The 19,457-nt window shown below is 37.4% G+C and overlaps 2 protein-coding genes across 2 annotated transcripts; one reads left to right on the forward strand and one right to left on the reverse strand.

The window, feature by feature from the left end:
- The first annotated feature begins 813 nt into the window (after positions 1-813).
- Positions 814-11,855, forward strand: LOC145486551 (PTB domain-containing engulfment adapter protein 1-like). Its single transcript, XM_081465237.1, has 10 exons — positions 814-1,961; positions 2,078-2,151; positions 3,507-3,578; positions 4,737-4,847; positions 5,170-5,307; positions 6,456-6,674; positions 7,395-7,836; positions 8,124-8,278; positions 9,219-9,282; positions 9,966-11,855. Exons 1-9 carry the CDS (start codon positions 1,907-1,909, stop codon positions 9,246-9,248), a joined length of 1,296 nt encoding a protein of 431 aa, XP_081321363.1. The 5' UTR covers positions 814-1,906; the 3' UTR covers positions 9,249-9,282; positions 9,966-11,855.
- Positions 11,856-11,961: 106 nt separating this feature from the next.
- On the reverse strand, positions 11,962-18,497 carry LOC145486552 (uncharacterized). Its single transcript, XM_081465238.1, has 3 exons — positions 17,516-18,497; positions 15,879-15,961; positions 11,962-14,478 (listed from the first exon to the last, which is right to left on the reverse strand). The coding sequence occupies exons 1-3, from the start codon at positions 17,806-17,808 to the stop codon at positions 14,315-14,317; spliced, it is 540 nt and encodes a 179-aa protein (XP_081321364.1). The 5' UTR covers positions 17,809-18,497; the 3' UTR covers positions 11,962-14,314.
- Positions 18,498-19,457: the final 960 nt, after the last annotated feature.

The following is a 19,457-nucleotide window of genomic DNA, read 5'->3' on the forward strand; positions in this document are numbered from 1 at the left end:
CTTAATCATTCTTGTTCCTTTATGGTTTATCATTGTCTCTTAGGTGTTTTTCTATCTTAGTAAACTATTATTTTCAGGTTTCCTGCAATTTAAAGGTAATTTTGCACGAGGCCAAAATAACTTAAAATACCATGACTGAAATACTCTCAGTATAAATACTCCTAGTTGCTTAGTGCTGCAGGAACCGGGATAAGCTTCGGCTGTATGGACCACGTGGCCCAACGCAGACTTAACTTGTCGTTGCGATCAATATTAATCAGATCGTTACTTCCTGGTAACATATAAATATTTGAGTGTTATAAAAAGCGCAGCGCTAAGCAGATCATATATTTTTGAGCAGTGTTAGCTACATATCCTTCATCGGTAGGTTAACACATACAGATATTGAGGGTTTTTAAAAAAAAAAACAGAAGAACTAATATCGCTAGTTAATTGAAAAACTATATTAAGGCGCAATGCGGTTTTTTTTCCCTTGGCCACGTAAAAAAAAAAAAAAAAAAGACTAAAGGCTGGAAAACTGCCAAGACAGACAAGAAATAACAACGTGATAGGTCTTCAAGATAAAAGAAAAAACAGTCTGGGTAGTTTTCAGTTTCTCCTCAAAATCTCAACGTAAATTGAATTCAAACATGCAGTGATGAGACTATAGGAATTGATCACTAAGGAGAAATTGTCTTGGCGTAAAGTTTATTTATATAAGCAACTCTCCATGCGTTTTATTGTGTCGCTAATTATTCAATATTTTTTATTTCACTATTTACGCCATTCTACCATATTTGGTCAAGAGGAAGCGCAAAATATGAACCATTCTGCACCGTAGGGTCATATTTTGTTTTCATCATTTGAGACTCATTTTACACGCGCTTTATGCGATCGGGACGATATTCGGACTCCGGATGTGCTTTAAAAACTAGAAGTCGAAATACTAGAAACATGACACAATGATGGAAATATTCTTACGCGCAGACACCTCATTGCTCGTATTACTCCTCGCCTGGAAATACTACGCAGCTCGCAAAATACCGGCGCGTATTATATGCTAAACCATCGAATAAGGTGTATTTATAGCACGATCGAAAGGGAAACCAAAAAATAATTCAGTTGTGTTGGCGCTGGTAGCTTTAGAATTCAGGAGCTGATGCTCGAATGAAACTGTAGGCGGTGTAATCGCATTACCCGGAAAGAGGCAATGCAATCGCATTCTCAGTTCAGCTCCGTGGGGATTTTAATAGTTTTATCGAATAGCCCTCTACGCAAAGATAGTCTGCGTACTTATTTCTTTACACAAAGGAAATATTTAACATGTTTAATACACCAACTGCCCACGGGCTATTCTTTACCCTCATCATCCAATTCTTAAAATTAGCAGCTGGGCTGGGACGTTTGTAGCTTAGGTTGAGTGGATTCCAAGAGACTGTCGAATCCAAAGTTGTGAGAACTAGCCTACTTTAGCTTGTGCAAATCAAAGTCAGTTTAAAAAAGAGTCTAAAAGAGAACCATCCTGATCCTACGCAGACGCCTACGTACTCTGCGAATTTGGTCAAGAAGGAAATGTAAAACTCGGTATTTGAAACAGGATCACGCTGGTCCTGTAGACTCTCGGAATTCAGGTAAACAGAAAATTGAAAAAAAGGAGGAAGCAGTTTGACCTTGCAGACTTCCTGTGTCTGGGAGGAAATAGGAACGCTCTGATGACGCTTACACTCCCATACTGTTGTTTTGTGTACCACCGCTGATGTCCTCGGTGAGGGGGCAGATTGGAGCAGAGAAGCAGAAATAATATTGACTGTGAGATTGACAAGCTAAAGTGAGAAGTCGTTTTGTCCAGAATATCAAATTGCTGTTTTTTGGTCCTTTTATATTTGTCTGAGGAGAACTTTTGGTCCCTTAAACGAAAGAGACTAGGATGACTTCTGTTTTAAAATGGGGCTCAAAGAAAGGTGGCAAACCCCAGTTCCAAGGTATGTCGAGCTCGTGTGATGTTCCTTCTTCTCGGCTTATCGCACAATTTTGTGGTGTGCAGCTTTCATTGAACATCACTCAGACGCTTAGACTAATATTTAATTTCCTTTATCAGCGAGTGGAAGTGGAAAGACATGGCTTCATCGAGCTGAATCTTTACAGCAGGGTTCTGTTGTTTACTCTGTCAAGGTACGGTCTGTGCGATCACCGAACGATGTATCACCCAAAGTCGGTTATTACGTTTGTTTTTCGCGAGGATTAAGAATTTAATATCTAACTCAGCAAAGCTATTTTGTAGAGATATTTCTCTGTGAATCTAAGAAATTCCGTGCATTTACATGTAAGCTTAAATACCGTCGAGCTATCTGACATAGCTATCTCGAATAATCTGTTGGTGCTCAAAATATTTATTACGCTCTTGTGAACCACGAGGCTTCGATCGATCGATCGATCACGGGCAAGTAAACACAGGAATTGCGGTGCCTTATTGAATAACTAACCATTCTCGAGTCAGCACTTTGTATTTATGCCAAGGAGAGTGATTTTCCGGTTACTGGAGCGCTAGTCAGGCGACCTGGGGAGTTAGTGCAGCTACTACTAAGGCTAAAACCGAACTGCCATTTGGGTTAACCGCACGATGTCATCGGAGCCCTGACTTGAAGCTCATTTATTTAGTAGGTCAAATTTCCATTAAGAACGTAATGTAGTAAAAATTGCTACTAGTCAGTTGCCGTGGTGAAAGGAACTCTTTCTGGTAAAAAACATAATTTGAAGCCCTCAAATAAAATAGCTTCGCGGTTCTTCTTTATCGGTACAGACATGTATTTCTCCCAGGCCAATAACACTCCCCCACCTAATTCTCACGCCTGTGGGTCAAAATAAACCTGATCTAAACCTGGTATCGACTTCTAAACATTGTGATATATAACTTGTCATCTCAGATGTCGAACAGCTGGTTTATTTTGAATATTAAAACATTAACACTGCACTGCGTGACAATAGATTTAGATCTTTCTATTCTTTGAATTTATACTTGAACTTCTTCGAAAACAATATCCCTGATGGGCGCTTGATTGTTCCTCTGGCTCGTGAAAAGGCACGAACAATTTAGCACCGAAATGAATTGGGAAATTTATCCCTGTAAAAAGATGTATATCCCTTTCGCGATATACGCCGCTTGAAAGAGTAAAGGCCACGAAAAGTTTTGGTTTTGAATCATTCGTTTACAATTTTACGATATCAAAGGGAAAATAAAATGGTATTTTGCTCGATGTGTTAATGACATTCGCTTATTATTGCAGCCATTGTGTACATTGGTTTTCATTCAACCATGTCATATTTCTTTATTTTCAACAAATCGCTCCAAAAACACAAGTTAGTCCTAGAAACACATTGTAGCTGCTTAATAAGTTCTAAAGTAACAAAATTTTATGCATCAGAAACTCTCTTTGAAAAGAAGGCATTATTAGCATACGGTTAGTTATGATTTCATGTCTGGCAGGAAGAGCAATTTGCATTATTTTGTTTTTGTTCTCTGTCAATAGTTTCTAGGTCTTACAGATGTAGCACAAGCAAAAGGAACAGAAATCGTTAGAGAAGCCATAAAGAAAGTCAAGGTAAAGAATTACATGTATTAAGGCTTATACACATTATACAGTTATTCTCAAAAAAAAAGCAAATATGTCTTTTTGACTTGCATGAGCTTCGATCAGCTTTTAATATTTCTGTGTTCTTCAAATCAGAACCCTAAGTCTCTGGTAAATTGTACCTGCTCGTGTTGTTTTGGAGCATGCTGCAGTGTGTATGAACATGTACAGTAAACAGACTGGTGGCTTCAAAGAACTGACCTGTAAAACCTACAAAGAAGCAACATCGGGTACAAAAGCAGGTTATAAATAACATACAGAAAAAAAACATTGTTTGTGAACAAAAGCAGTAATAATCATTAGTCAAGTGTGCCTCTTGATCTACAATTAAACTGTGAAGTGGTGTGCAGCATATCCATTCCCCATACCATGGGTATTTTTTTGGTTTTGAACCTTTCCCCTAATCCCTCTGGAAATTTCAAGTTTTAGTTCATTCTTTCCTTTTAAAATCTTAACCTTTGACGAGAAATGCTTGCATATCAGCTTGATCATGCTTTCCTTTTTGCAGATGTACATGTAATTTTTGATCGATGTATTTCATGAGAGTGGGCAGTCTTACCAGAACATGTATAACCACATCAAAATGATCAAAGGCTAGGGGTGGTGATCAAACTGACTTGATCAGCATTGTTTGCAGCAATCATCTGAACATTCTCGGGATAACTTATAAAATTGGTGGAGTGATAAAGTTTTTGCTTCCAGGCAATTGCATGTGAAGCCATTGTTAAGCTATTGTCATATTTGTTATTTACCCTATGACCAAAGTAACCATGAATGAAAAAGGATGTTGATGATTTTACAGTACAGCACATCTTACCATAGTCATCAGCAAACTTGTTAAATAGAACTTAGCCAATCAGAGAGTGTTAATGTTTGGTCAGATCTCATTGATCTCAGAGAGGGGGGGGGGGGGGGGGAATAAGTACTAGTGCGCGGCAGATGGTATAATTGTCAGACCAGTGCATCATTCCTAATAACTTGCGTGTGATTAAAAAGTGAACAGTGCTTATTTTGCTGGGCCCTTGGTGGAGAAAGGAACTCAGAGATAGTAAAATATCTTCCTCAAGTATCATTTCATTGCTTTAATAATTCACGGTTGATAATTATATTCTATAAATCTCTTTTTAGTTTGCTAACCATATTAAAAAGAGTGAGACTGGTGTAAAAGGCAGTAAACTGAAGAAGGTTGAAATTAAGATTTCCATTGACAACATAAAAGTAGAAGATGCGAAAATGAAGGTACATTTGCTTTTCTGATTTAACAGATTTGATTTGATTTGTAGAAATTATCAATCACTGAAAATCAGTCATCCAGTCAGTCAGCAAATACATCCATCTAGCAGTTAGTCTGTCCGTCTATTTTTCTGCATATAGGTCTGTCTGTCTGTCTTTCTGTCTGTTTCTCTATCTGCCTGCCTGTCTGTCTGTCTGTCTGTTTGTCAGTCACTCAAATTTGAAATATCATTGAAAATTGAAGTTGACTTTTCAATGTAGGATACAGCTGTTTGGACATATCCAATATATTTGCATCCTTTTGACTTTACATGTAACATGTTGCTAGGAGCTGCTGTATTCATATCCTTTACATCGTATATCCTACTGTGCTGATGACAAGCGTGACAAGAAGCTGTTTGCTTTCATTGCCAAGGATTCTGGAGCACAACATCATAGCTGCTATGTTTTTGAATGTGATAAAATGGTGAGGACACATTTCTGTTCAAATCAATGTGACTGGGTTAGCTGGATATAATGCTGGTCATGGCTTTCAAATTAATCAAATAAAAATACACACACATGGCCCCACTGATGCAGTCCTTAAGGAAACCACACATGTACATGTGCATGGAGCTGATTTGAGTGAGGAGACTGCACATACATACTGGCATGAGCTGGCATGAGCTGGCATGAACTGGCATGAGCCAGCCCCAAACATACAATCGCCTTTATATATTCGCTGAATTTATACTAGAGATGAATTGTGCAGTTCCAGAAAATATCCATACTCCCCCACAGAAGGGATTGGAATTTCCTGGGGGGTGGGGGTTTCTGGAAGACCAAAAAATTTAAAGAAATGTATGAAGCTTAATTGGAATTTCCAGAGGGGTGGGGAGGTGTTACAAAAAAAAATCCCTTCTGTGGGAAAGGTATGGATATTTTCTGAAACTACACATTATTTGATACCAAATTTATATTAAGAGATGATTTATCCATCTGAGATGATTTATTCATCTGAAACTGATGATGCGTGTAGGTAAAAAAACCGGGGTTTGAATGAATTAGGAAGCCAAATTCATCTCAGTGGATCTTGCAGACATGCTGACAGATAAATCAGACAAAGACAAATTTGGCTACATAAACCATAACTAGCCATGTCTATAAACTGAATTTACAAATGGATGATGTATTCATCTCAGCCGGGTGAATTACTGGTCTTCTGTAGTGAATTGGTCACAGACAGATAAATCATCCCTAGTATAACTTCAGCCATTGTTCACATAATGACTTGTATTAAGTGAACACCCATGGGAGTTCAATAAATAGATGTGCTGCTTAAATAATACTGGCTGATTTTATGGCAAATACAGGACTTAACATTTAGGAATTGCAGAGTCTGTTTAAAAGACAGGGTGTCATTTATTTATACCGCACGAACATGAAATTAAGGTCCACTCACTTTTTTATCAGTGTATTTTTTATTTGTATTGCTTTATTTACAGTTATTACAACAAAAAACACCTTATATAGATATAAGTTTCTTAAGCAAAAGAAAAATATTTTAAAATAATCTAGGCATAAAGTTAAGGTTAATATAATGTAACTGAATTTTCTTCTGTTGTTTTATTGAAGGCAGAAGAACTTACTTTAACTGTAGGGCAGGCATTTGATCTTGCTTATCGTCGTTTTCTTGAGAAGAAAGCTGTTAATCAAAATTCGGGTAAAAAGCTAACTGAGATGGAAGAAAAAATCAAAACCGCAGAGGAAGAGAAGGAGGCATTGAAACAAAAGATTGCTGAACTTGAGATAGCTGCAAGACAAGGACCCCCATCCAGTAATGGGAGTAATGAGGTAAACTAAGAACCATCAATTTCTTGTTTCTCTTTACATTATCTGTACATTGTCAAGCTAAGAGGTAATGAGAATAAAAATGCTCATCAGTGCTAGAAAGAATACTATCTTGATGCACCACCAATTTTACAAGTTACATGTATGTACAGTGGAAAATCTTTTTTTTTTTTTTTTTGTAAACTTTAAAATTACAATTATATATTTAGAGAGGAAGCTATAGTCTTAGCTGGTTTTCATGTGGGTTCTCTATCCTGGTCGAATTGGAATTTGGAGAGGTAGTTATTGTAGAGGGAGAAAACCAGAGAAAAACCCTCAGAGCAAGGCAACAACCAACAAAACACTCAACCCACATATGGTGCCAGGCCAGCACCAAACCCAGGCTGCATTGGTGGAAAGCAAGCACTCTCACCACTGTGCCATCCCTGCTCCCCAGGGAAAACAAAAATTGGTTTGAAAAATCAGGCAGTTTGAGGAATTGAGGTAAAATTACAGTGTGAGCTGAAGGGAGGGAACAACATTTGGTTTGAGTTATCTGGAGGATCAAAAAATTGAGTGTTTGAAAAATTGAGATTTCACTGTATTCACTTAGTAAGGAAAATTAATTTGTAATTTTTAATGGCTTTTAGTTTTCTACACAGATCTTCTCTTGGAACAAGGAAAAATGAAGTTTGAAATCTTTTACATTTTTTTTATGTTATCAAATTTCTCACTTCTTTTTAGGGTAGCAGAAGCCAATCAGATATAGATGAGTTTGATCTCTTGGGTAGCTTTGGTAGCATCACTACAATGCCAGGCCCTCTGCCACAAGAGGTCCTCCCTCAAGAGACCGCTTCTCATATGCCAGAGGTTTTCCCTCAAGAGATGGCCGGTCAAGATATGATCTTTGATCCTTTTGCTGAGAGTCCACCACAGCCTCAAACAGCTGCTCCTATGTCACCAGACTTCAATGAGTTTTCACCACAACCTGTGGTTGAACCAGCACCCAGACCAACTGCCAAAGGGTTGGGATTACTCCCTCCTCCACCAACAAAAGAAAGCGTAAAAGCAGCCAATCGCATGAAAAGTAACTCTGGAAATGTTACAGGAATGACATCACCACCAACAACACCATCACCACCATCACCACCACCACCAACAACCTCTCCAACAGCCCCTTCTGATGGTAAGAAAATAGTTCATTTGGAGGTACATGTTATCAAGTAAGTGTTAAAATTGTGTATAGAGGGGCATGACTTTGAAAATTAAGACACAATTTCTCTGACTACTAATTTGACTGAAAATGCAGCAGAAGCCCTGTGATGTACAGAATGTAGTTTGTATCTCTTAAGTGAACCTGTTTCAGAGCCCCAATGATCTTCCAACAGACTTTCTGCAAAACGTTTTGAAGCTTCAACCAAAACTGCAAAGTGGCATAACTTAACTAGCATGTCCTTTCTTTCTTTGCATCAGATCTGTTACAGCTGGGTGGCAGTGCAGCATTCAGTAAAAACCCATTCTCTAGTGGTATTAATGGTACAAATCCGTTTTCTGATCATGTGTTTGATCCACTCGCCTCTAAGGATCCCTTTTTAGACAGTGGTAAAGAGATCAATCAAAATATCCAGGTTTGTTTCTTATGTAGGCATTTGTAGCTTGTGTACTTAGCATCAAGATTAAATAGAATACTACACAACTTTGGGTCTCATTAACATTTTTAACAGGAAGGCAATTAGTTTTCACAGACAGGTAAAACTTTTTGAGCTGATTCATGTTATAAGAAAAACATTCCTTCACATGGTTAAACCAGGCAGGCAAAATTGGCCTCACAGCTGGTCAGTTGGCCCAGCGCCCAGCTCTCAATGAAACCCCTGCACAAGCATTATACATTATTTATTTGTAGACATGATGATAGATGCAAATGCAGCCTAACACTTCTGCAAAAAAGACCTGAAAAAATTTTCAGTCTTTGAACGGGATTCAAAGCCACAACCTTTGCAATACCGGTGCAATGCTCTCCCAACTGAGCTATCAAAGGCACATGAGAGCGGTCATGTGTGGGTTGGCTCTGTACATTATATCACACTGGTTTGAACATTAATTAACTAATTTTTTAGAACAGAACAAATGCAAATTGTGCATGTATGCATACAGGATGGAAACTCTACCAAATGAAGAATAATTGAATTGGTAAAGAAATACATGTAGGCAAAAAAGGTGCTTAAATACAAGGAAATATAGCAGTTGTCATGAATAAATCCCTTTTCCAATGGTTTAATTTGCACATTTCAACTCTTGCAAGCTTGCATTTTTCCATGGCTGAAAAATACTACAGTGGAAAAATATTGTATTGCTAGTTCTTTACTTTCAAACCATCAAATTAGATGTAACACTTAGCCCAGTTTGACTTGTTTTAGAGCCCAGGGAAACCACTGAAGTGGTCTTCTGATTTCAGTTTGTGTTTGTACTACTACTCTTTCTGTAAAAATTATTTACAAAGGAGAGCCAGATTGTAAAACTACTTATGCCTATTGACAATCTTTGTAACATGTTTTTCTTGTTTTCAAGGGTTTTACAAGTGATTTAGTCCTCCATTAGAACAGTGAAACACAGCTGAAAGAAAACTAAGCAGGTAAATTTTGTTTGCAATTTGGAATTTGCAAGGATTTTTATGGGTTTGTTTTCAGCGATATGTTTTAAGCAGAGTATAATTAACATGTGTGGCTGTTTATTATTTCAAGACAAAATAGCTACATGTAAGGACTTGCTCATTAGTTGTTGTTAATTGAGGTGATGTAATGACCCAATGGTCTACTGTACCAGCCTCTGGATTGAAAGGTCTTGACAGGCAGTTACTTTTACTCCAGGGTATGACTTTGTGAAGGGGTACACAAGGTTGTAACAAATTGCTAACAGCAGCCTGAGGACACAGACTGGGGGGAGTACCCTGTGATGGAATTGACCTTTTAGATTGACCACTGTGATTTTTAAATGCGACTCACGGATGAAGTCAAAGAGGAAACCACTTCAGTCTATAGTTCCATACATGCATAGTGTGTTAATGTGTATCAAACGCAATTGCAGTTTCAGTTTTTCCTAATCAGTAGGATATAATTTATTGTGAAGATCAGTTAGACTACAGTTTGATGCATTTGTAAGAATTTCCTTCGTTATTTTATATTGATATCCCATCTGACCTGAATGGTAATAAAGTAATGTTATCCTTGTAAATTAATGTTAGACTTGCCAATACAACCAGTTGATGGAAAGTTGTCACATGCATTTTTAATTAATAACTTCACTTCCATTTGTTAGTGTCAACATTCAGAGTTGGTGCAAATGGACATGTCAAATTCACAATGTGCACATAGTGGACTCAGGAAGTGACCTATTCATGAGTACATCTACACTAACCTTCACTTGGGAATGACAAGAAATATATATTTTTTTTTACCTGAAGGCGACTTTTTAATTAATAATGTTAATGTAAGCTGTGAATAATCTTAAATGATTTAAAATTAGAGTAGCTTTAGAATATCATAGAGAGATGAAAATTAATAACAGGACGAAAAATTTATATTTTCAAGCATTAAATCTTTCTACTTGCATCCCTTGTTTCTGCAAAATTACATTTCAAATGTTATTTGGTAGAATGTTCCTAAGCTAATATATGTTGCTTTTGCAATGGTTACCATGGAAACCAAATTAAAAGGTAAACTATACAACTGGTGCTTTCCCAGATAAGTCAAGACCTTGAAGTTCAACAGATTTGTCAGACTGAAATTAGGATTATATTTTCAAATACTTGGAGCAATTTTGGTTCCCCATTGATATCGTTAATGTGGTGATTGATATATTACGGAGGTGTTGCTGGAGCTCTGAAATATATATACCTGTACGTGTTTTCTTTTACTAGTATGGTATTAGTTTAAGTAGTCAGGATGGGTGAGGGGCGTTGTTCCTTTTACTGTAGATCAATCAAGGATGAGAGTAACTGAATATGGTCAGTGGAAGTTGAAGACCAGTTTTGTGGTCAATGTTTGTCAACTCTTGTTCCTTGCTGATTTGGTCCTCCAGTAGACCATTTTCTTGTTTGCGGTATTGGACTGGAACTAACTTGCAACCGAGGCTAATGCGGGGAGTCTTCGCAGATGCAAATGGTATTAATCTCATGTTAATCATATTCCCCCGCATGAGCCTCCTTTGCAAGCTGACTCCAGTCCAGTACCGAGAATATGAAAATGGTCTATTAAACATTGGTTCAATTCACTTTGTTTTAGGATATGTTGTATTCGTTTGTCATGTGGCATGTTGGATTTTGCTCAATTTCACAATTAACTGCAAAAGATCTATCATTTAGTAAACTGTTCACTTTTATCTCCCAGATTTGGAACTTTATGGTGCCTTAGAAGTGATCAGTTCTAACTACTTCTTACTTCTTATAACAAATTCAAGGGGGCATAGCATGAGAAATGCAATCCTGATCAGTTCAGAAGATAATCTTGATGAAAAACAAAGTTCTCTTCAAAAAATGATAGGAAATGTAGCCCTGGGAAGAAGTTAAAAGAATTTAGAGCTGATGTTGCAGCTTTGACAATATATAATCAAAGCTCCATAAACAGGCTACACACTTAGGACTGACTAGAATAAGTGTATGCTTGGGTGAGGTGTCCACTTATGAAAGGATTAAAGCGTAGTTTTGTATGTGGCTAGTATCCGTTAGTTGAGGTTTGACTGTGCGTGCGAGGGAAGGGGGAGGTTAATTTGACAGGTAATTTTTTTGTAGAAATTGTTCAATTTTGTAAGGTTTAGGTTGACTGAGCCACAAAAATAGCTGTGCCAATCAATTTTCATCTCTTTTTTTAAACTTATTTGTTAAGACTTAGTGCTTCAAGTACAGTTTTGGCAACTTAAAAAAAGTACCATAGTTGATTTGAGTTATAAATGAAACAAATTATTTATTTAATGCAACGGTAATGTCAAGTTTAAATTGAGTAATATATTATTGATAACTGTTTGTAACACTCTTGACAAAGTGCATTTTACAAATACCCATCAAGTCAGTCTGGCACAAAGACAGTCAGGGAATTTTGATAGCTTGATTAGTTAACGATGTATAACTTGTAAAACCAAATTTGGAAGACTTCAGTAAGTGTATATCATTGCCTTGAGAATATTTTAATAATAAACAAGTGAAATACTGTATTGACTATTTGTTGTTCCAATTTGGTCTCCATACACTGGCAATTTTATTGCAGCTCATAATATTAAAGTTCTCAGAATTGGAGACTCTTATTCGTAAACAAAAGCTAACACAGATAGATCCAGATACATTAGGAACTGCTAATTGCATTATATGCTAACTAATTTCAAGTTCTGGAATTTACATACAGTATTTTAGAATTTGAAATTCTGTAATCATATGACTGAGAAAATTACTTCATTGTGACTGGATGAGAACAGACCAATTTATGGTTAATTCTTAATTTCCACTCCAGTGCAAATTAACTTTCACATGTTTGCAATTTTCTCAGTGAGTTATAAAATAAATGAGTAATCATATGAAAGCTTGAGCAATTAAGGATTTACACTACTTGCGATATTTGGAAATTCTTTCAAATTGCATTCTCCCAAAGGCTTGTGCAATTTTGAGAGAATTTTCAAATAACACTCGTAGTGTAAATCCTTAATCGCACTCGCATCCATACAATTATCTGTACTAAACATATCTATAACAAAACTCTTGTGCAATTCGGGGAGTAACCATGCTGGTAATTTCTAATTGGCCTTGCGTTTTGCGGTCAACCGATTTTGAAATTACAAGCAAGATTACTCCCTAAATTGGACTCCACTTGGTCCAATTACTATAAATTACTAATTAGAATAATAATTATACCTATTACATAGTTTGTTCTGGAACATAATTGTTACTACCTGTTTACATCTTATCATGGATTACTGATATAACAAATTTTAACAATGTTAACACTTTATCAAATCAGTGCAAATCTAAATGAACAAAAATGCTTAAAAAAAAATTCTAGCCTGTGACCCTCACAGGCTCTCACGTGTTGCAGTATGAGTCAAGAAGCCACAAGAGAGACAATTCAATGGGAGAAGGAGCTGGCCAGGGGCCTAGCACAAGAAATAATTTCACTTCTCTTCATTTTATATTAAACAATTAGATCTTGGAATTGAGATTTCTATTGTGTGATAGTTGCTGAGGGCACTGCAAGCCTGAGTCAACTATCACGCATAGAAATCCAGAGCGAATAATCTAATTGTCTTAGTATAAATCTTCTAGTTGTTTGAAACTTTATCTAAATCCTCTTCACAGACACCTTAAAAAATTAATGCAAAGAAGCAGCCATCATTTTGTTCACAACTGCACACTGCTATGCTACTCACTATCTACAACAGAATAGATAGTAGCGTAGCCAATCAGAGAACAGCATTCATGATAGAACGCTAGTAGATTTATGCCAATCAGTGATAAAACAAGAGTGTGCACATGTTGCTTGTGACAGGCAAAATTATTCTTGATTTTGGCTTGAAACAATTTCCAGTACTTTCCAAGGCACAGACTTTGAGGGGTCATTATAACCACTCTATATCGGTTGATGCCAAAATCATGGTATCAAAAAACTGCCCAATTAGTGGTGAACATGTTGCTGTCAACTTTGTGGCACAATAGGTTACCATGGTAACAATATGACCTGCTAAAAATACCCTAAGTTTTAGCTTTAATTAGGTACTTATAACTCAAAAACAAGCTCAGTGACCCCCATTTTTTTATTATCGAATTGTAATCAGCATGATAAGATGCAACTTTTTGCACGTTTTAAAATAATTCTGTGAAGAGACTTCAGAGCCACCATAAATTTTCAAAAATTTAATCTGTTATATAAAAAGCATTACTGGGAATTTGTATGGTACCATTATTGTAGCATCACTTGTTAAACAGTGATAGTATTCATCCTTCAAAGTATAGCTGTTAGAAAAGTGCTGGAAACTGTTGCCAGCCTCCTTAAATATACCGAACATTAAGGTTTTTGGACTTGGACTGCAATACCTTAGAGAGTCTACTAAAAACTTATGATAAAGCAATACTTAAAATAATGACACATATAACTACTCAACCAAGTATTTTGTGAGTGGTTGCCAATTTGTCTCTGCCTTGTTCAAATAATTATAGAACACTTACGCCAAACATCTTGGCTTTCCCACTCAGGCTGCAACTGATGAACTTACAATAAGATTTACTTAACACTACTTTAAGATGATAAAAAGACGTGAAAAAATTCAAGGAGAGAATACTTTCCAGCACACCTCAGTCCTAGTTTTATGTACTTTTTTCACTTCTCGCTCAATTATCAAACAGGGCCAGGCTATTCAAAAGCCGGTTAATGCTAACCCAGGATTAAAAGTTGACCAAAGTGTTAATATTTCTTGTATAAAAATATGTTTCACTGCGTTTTGTGTTGTTTGAGATTATTCAAACTCAAAACTGAAGGACAAACAATATAAACCGAAAAGTTGCAAAACTGAAATCAAAAATTCTTGCTAATCCTGGGTTAGTTTACTCAGGCTTTCAACAACCCAGCCCCATGGCAGTGTAATTATTAATCATTTACATTGTTTTAATCGCTAGTTCTCTGGTCATTTTATAGTGCTGTTGATTCCTCTTTTGTTGCAGCATCAACTTCCACTGGTTTAGTGGTCGTTTTGTTCTCAGGATCTACAGATTCTTTGTTATCCATGTCTCTGAACCTTTTCAAGTCAGAAATAACATTCTCTAATGTCCCTACTCTTTTTCTTTGTAACCGTTCTGCAAATTAAAGATATTATTCTATTAAACTAAGTCTATCATAGTGTGCTGTTTGTTTCCACTTGACAAATAAATAGAATTGAGTTTCCTGCAGTAAAACAGATGGCCCAAGGGTGAGTATTATCATCACCAGTTTTGTCATTTTGCAAGGTGCAAAGCTATGGTTCAGTGTCTCTCTCCTCTGCAGAGATCTCTTTTGTACTGCCTTGACTGTGTCGGCTGGCAGTTCAGAGGCTGGGAAGAGAGAAAAAGGAAGGGCACAGGGAATGCTAGGGGTAGGTAACGTCAACATATAAGCAAAGGGGCCCATCAAGCCAGAGGTTATCCCAATGTCTCTAGTATGGAGTGACTAGGAATATCTCTACTCCCCCCTGGATGGGAGGTTCGTCTATCGCAGGGTTACCCCCAGCATTAAGTTCGCTGGTACCCATTTATTTGTACACCTGAGTGGAGAGAGGCATTGTGAGAGTGAAGTGTCTTGCCCAAGAACACAACACAATGTCCCCAGCCAGGGCTCAAACCCAGACTGCTTGATATGGAGTCCAGCGAACTAAACATGAGGCCACCACACCTCCTCACAAGGGGGTGGTGGGTGATAAATGCAAGACTTTGTGAGAATGTGAAACTAGCATTTTTCTTTGCGAGCCTGAGACATTTTTATTTCTTCAATTGTGAGACTGAGACTTAAAGGTGTTTTAAATGTGAGCTCAAGAGATTCTGGTTTTATGATGTTCAGACATCACTCATAAAAAAAAATCGGTACTTAGAGACTTTCTCAGCCTTGCAAATGATTGCGACTGCAAGACAGCTTTGTGACAAAATCCAGACTGTGAGACCCATGAAATTTGATGAAAATTTTGTGAGACCCATAGGTTTTGAAGGACCCTTCACCACTGTTAATGCTGGGAAAGGAAAAGAGAGAAGAGAGGTCCTGGCTCACACTTTTTCACTCTTCCCATTGCTCATTCCCCACGTGCTCTCCTAGTCCCCTTTTCACCTCCCCTTATCTTGGGAACAGGCTTTTAGCCAGATAGGTGTCCAGGCATCCTGTGGACCACACTTTTAAAGAAAACTGTTTTATTTTCCATATGTTGCCTTATAAATTGCTCATTTGAGCAGGCCCTATAACACATTTTGGATGCCCACTTTTCAAATCCTGGCTTAAAGCCTGTTAGGAAGCCTCTGTGGAGGAGTAAATGAATTGAACCAGGCACAGCTGTATGTCATTTCTGATACTGAAGAAGTTATGGACTCACAAACTACAAGACTGTACATCTGCAATCGATATTTTTACGATAACTGCAAAACTTCTCGCACACTCATTGACTAATTTTCATTGTCAATAAGCGGACAGACACATGATTTTATAATTTATGTGATAAGATAATATTTTACCCTACCAGTCTTAGGAATTTTTCTTGTAATATGTGAAGTTTCATCAATGGATTCCTCTGTGTAATCAAAAGCTGATGGTTCAAGTGTCCTATAAAAGAAATGTACACAAGTGCAGATATAAAATAATTTTTATGTTAAGATTTCTAACTGAGTGGAAGGGCTGCATGGAGGTGTATGCCATTTGCAGAATTTTTTAATCATGGTATCATTACCACTGCCAAGTGCTAACCTTAGCAGGCTATCTTGAGTACTTGGGTGATACTGTGCAGTCTGTGACAACCTGCCGACTGCAGCGTAGGGGATTCTGGTTAGCCTGAATAAAGCCCTCCAGTTTTTTTTATAAGGTTCCAGATAAATTTTTATGGCAAGGTGCAAAAAGAGAATTCCAACGGGTCAGTAGAGATAACCATTGCTAAATCTTCACTAGTTTTCTCAAGTTGTCTGGTCAGATGACCAATCTTGTTGAGTTTTTGACCTGAGACCCCTCTCTTATACGGAACACTTCAAGTTAGTCTGAATAATGGTCAGGTTAGCCTTCTTAGGTTAGCTCTCAAATTTATGTTGGTAATAGTACCTAATACAAATCATTGTCTAGAGATAAGTGTTTTACTGGAAAATACATTTACACCACGAAACTAAATCTAGGCCCTGAGCAGCATATTTTCCATACACGTATTCTCACTAGTGAGGATTTGATGTGATTTCTCTCTTTTCGCGGTAGAGTAAACAACATATGCTGGGAGGTCCATAGAGTGAAAAACTGCGACTGAGGTCTTTGAATCAATCATTTGGTGTGCAGCCTTACGCAACATTTTCAAGTCTGAGATCCCAGTTTTTCTATAACATGGACGGACCCTAAGCTGGCCGTAAGTCAATTACTGTGGAGCTTGTACTTAATGACCAATAAGCAAATCGTTTTCTCTTCAACCTGATCGCACTACATGTACATGTAAGTCAGGAAAACTAAAATTTGCATCAAACCATTTAAAACATCAAGTGAGGTTCGATTGTTCTGGTTGTAAACACAATGTCCTCCCTGTAAGAGGATATTCTTTGTATCTCACCTCTGCAAATACATGACTCTCAGTCATGAGTGCTCACTATCAGAATTTCATGTTTGTAATAATTTTATGCCCATCAACTTCAAGATCTGATAAAAGTACTTGTTAAAGTTTCTACACTCAACTGCAACAAATGTTTTGGTCAGTTTAAAACAAAGACTGCAGACTGAGGATAAAATTAAGACTATGGGTTAAATGAAGACTGCAGATTGTAGAATTTTTAACTGAATTGTGTTACCACTCTATCATCGAGAGCTCATCATAACAGGCTAACCGAAGTGATATTCAGGCTAACTTTGAGAGTGATATTCAATCTAACCTGAGTGATATTCAGGCTAACTGGAGTAACATTCAGGCTAAGCGGAGTGCAGACTTTCACTGCAATTGGCCTGAATAACCTTGTTTACAGTCAGCACTCGATAATGGAAAGAGTCTGCAGTCTCCATTTTACCCCTGGTCTGCAGTCTGCATTTTACCTTCAGTCTGCATTTTGCCCCCGGTTCTGCAGTCTCCAGTCCGCAGTCTGCGTTTTGCACTCACCACAAAATATTTTACTCAAGTTTTAGGCATATTGAACTCACTTTTCCTTGTCTAGGTTTTGAGGCACGGTTTCATCACTTCCAGTAGTTTCTGAACTAGCGTTTTCCTTGGTTGCATCGCTCTCTTTTGGAATTTCTTGCTTTTTTACCGTTTCACCGCTTCTACACTCTTTCACTTTTAGTTCTATAAAGCCGTTTTTCTCGATTTCGCTGTAAAGTAGCAAAACCTTTAAAGGAATTTCCCATTTTCCTTCCCCCTGACTTTGCGAGGCCTCAGAACTATCTTCTTCGCCATCACTGCTTGGTATAGTCCAATCGTTATCTTTGTCAGCCATAATTAAGCTTATTTACCATGTTTACATCGTCGCTCATGTTGTCGCTTGATCGAAGCCCGCCATTTTTATTCTAGTCTCCTTGTCATGTAAAGCGAAACAGAATGTACTATCCCGAGGGGGTGGCATGGTAAAGGTGGCGTAGACGTCTTTTCGATTCGTATGCAAAACCTCTGCCAACTTAGCTTGTGAACAGGCTCCCGATTGTGTTATAGGGGAAGGAAAAAACAGGGGGCAGAGATAGCCGAAAGTGGTCTGTAGAGAGAAAAATCCCGCCCCGCCAGGCTCAGGCTCGCCCTATTTTATTTTTTTCGCGCTTGTCGGGAGCCCCTTCACTTATTAATGTCACCGTTCACAGACGGTGAAACCTCTCCCAGATTATCCAGGAGCCTCATGGATACGGCAGGTTTCTTTCACAGGTCACAGGTCACAGGTTACAGGTCACCAAAAAATATGCCAAAATGTCATAAAACAGATGCATACAAGTGCATCCCAAGTGTAACTATAACAGCTCTTTTCTGAAAAAAAAAAACGCATAGGGGAAATCAGCTGTAGCACTGAAAAAAAATTGATCCAAAGAAAGCCACTGAGAGTTATTTCTGTTGAAAATATAAATTGTTTGTAGCCTTTCAGTACAATATGAAAACGAAAGAGGCTTACACTGATGTTTACAGTGAACCAGGGGGGCCTAGAATCTAGTCTGTCACGATGTGTCACACACGGCATTTTGATGCATCAAAATGGAGGGTTCTGTATCTTTTGCCAAAGGTGGATAGAATTTGTATTTTTATGTAACACATCATTTAGCCTTTGCATTTTTACGTGAAAAGTGATTGCTTCTTTTTTTCTGTGAACGTGAAGCTTTTTCCGAATTTTTTGTGATGCGTGAAAAGGCTAATTACTTATGCGTGAAATTGTATTCAGAAGAGGTATAGGGGACCCTCTTGTTTCTTTAGTACATACTCGTTGTAAAGATTTCAAAAAAAGATAGAAATACAACAGTTCAATTTGCTATCATAATGAATTATCTTATTACGATAAAATATATGTAACATAACATGTCTGAAAGCTACATTTCAACCCATTTCGTACATATATCACCCCTAGAAATTTTTGTCATTAAAATTATACAGTAAAACATTTTTAGTCAAATAAATAAATAAATAAATAAAATAAAAGACTTTATTTAACCTGGAAGGCCAATCAGTGATCGCTGGATCACTGGTATTAACTGGCGATCAGCATTTACATATAAAATACAGCTATTCATAAAATTGTACTTTAAATACTAAACATTTACATTAAAAATTACAGCCATTCTGGAGATTATGTAAAAACAGGCGTTTAAAAAGAAGAACAACAACAACAAACAAACAAGCAAAAAATTGAACCTAATTTACAGTACATATATGATTGATACGGTCTTGAGTTAGGGTTTGTTGCATGGAAACATCGATAAACCTCTTGGAAATCTCGGGTAAAATTTACATCGCGAGTTTTACTGAGTGCTTTTTGATTGTGAACTGTGACCTGTGACCTGTGACCTGTGAAAGAAACCTGCCGCTATGGATATAGACCGAATCTCTCCCAGTCTCCCGTACGGGTCACCACTTTTATTTTCGGGGGGAAATTATTGGAATAATTAATATTAT

This window comes from Orbicella franksi, chromosome 5 (assembly GCF_964199315.1).
Source record: "Orbicella franksi chromosome 5, jaOrbFran1.1, whole genome shotgun sequence".
NCBI lineage: Eukaryota > Metazoa > Cnidaria > Anthozoa > Scleractinia > Merulinidae > Orbicella > Orbicella franksi.

Bases quoted from the DNA above. Each gene is read 5' to 3' on its own strand.
- LOC145486551 (XM_081465237.1), top strand. From the start codon at position 1,907: ATGACTTCTGTTTTAAAATGGGGCTCAAAGAAAGGTGGCAAACCCCAG. The intron at 7,837-8,123 runs GTAAGAAAATAG...TCTTTGCATCAG, and splicing joins TCCAACAGCCCCTTCTGATG to ATCTGTTACAGCTGGGTGGC. The intron at 8,279-9,218 runs GTTTGTTTCTTA...CTTGTTTTCAAG, and splicing joins AGATCAATCAAAATATCCAG to GGTTTTACAAGTGATTTAGT.
- LOC145486552 (XM_081465238.1), bottom strand. From the start codon at position 17,808: ATGGCTGACAAAGATAACGATTGGACTATACCAAGCAGTGATGGCGAA. The intron at 15,962-17,515 runs GTGAGTTCAATA...TTTCTTTTATAG, and splicing joins CAAAACCTAGACAAGGAAAA to GACACTTGAACCATCAGCTT. The intron at 14,479-15,878 runs GTAGGGTAAAAT...TTTAATTTGCAG, and splicing joins AAGAAAAATTCCTAAGACTG to AACGGTTACAAAGAAAAAGA.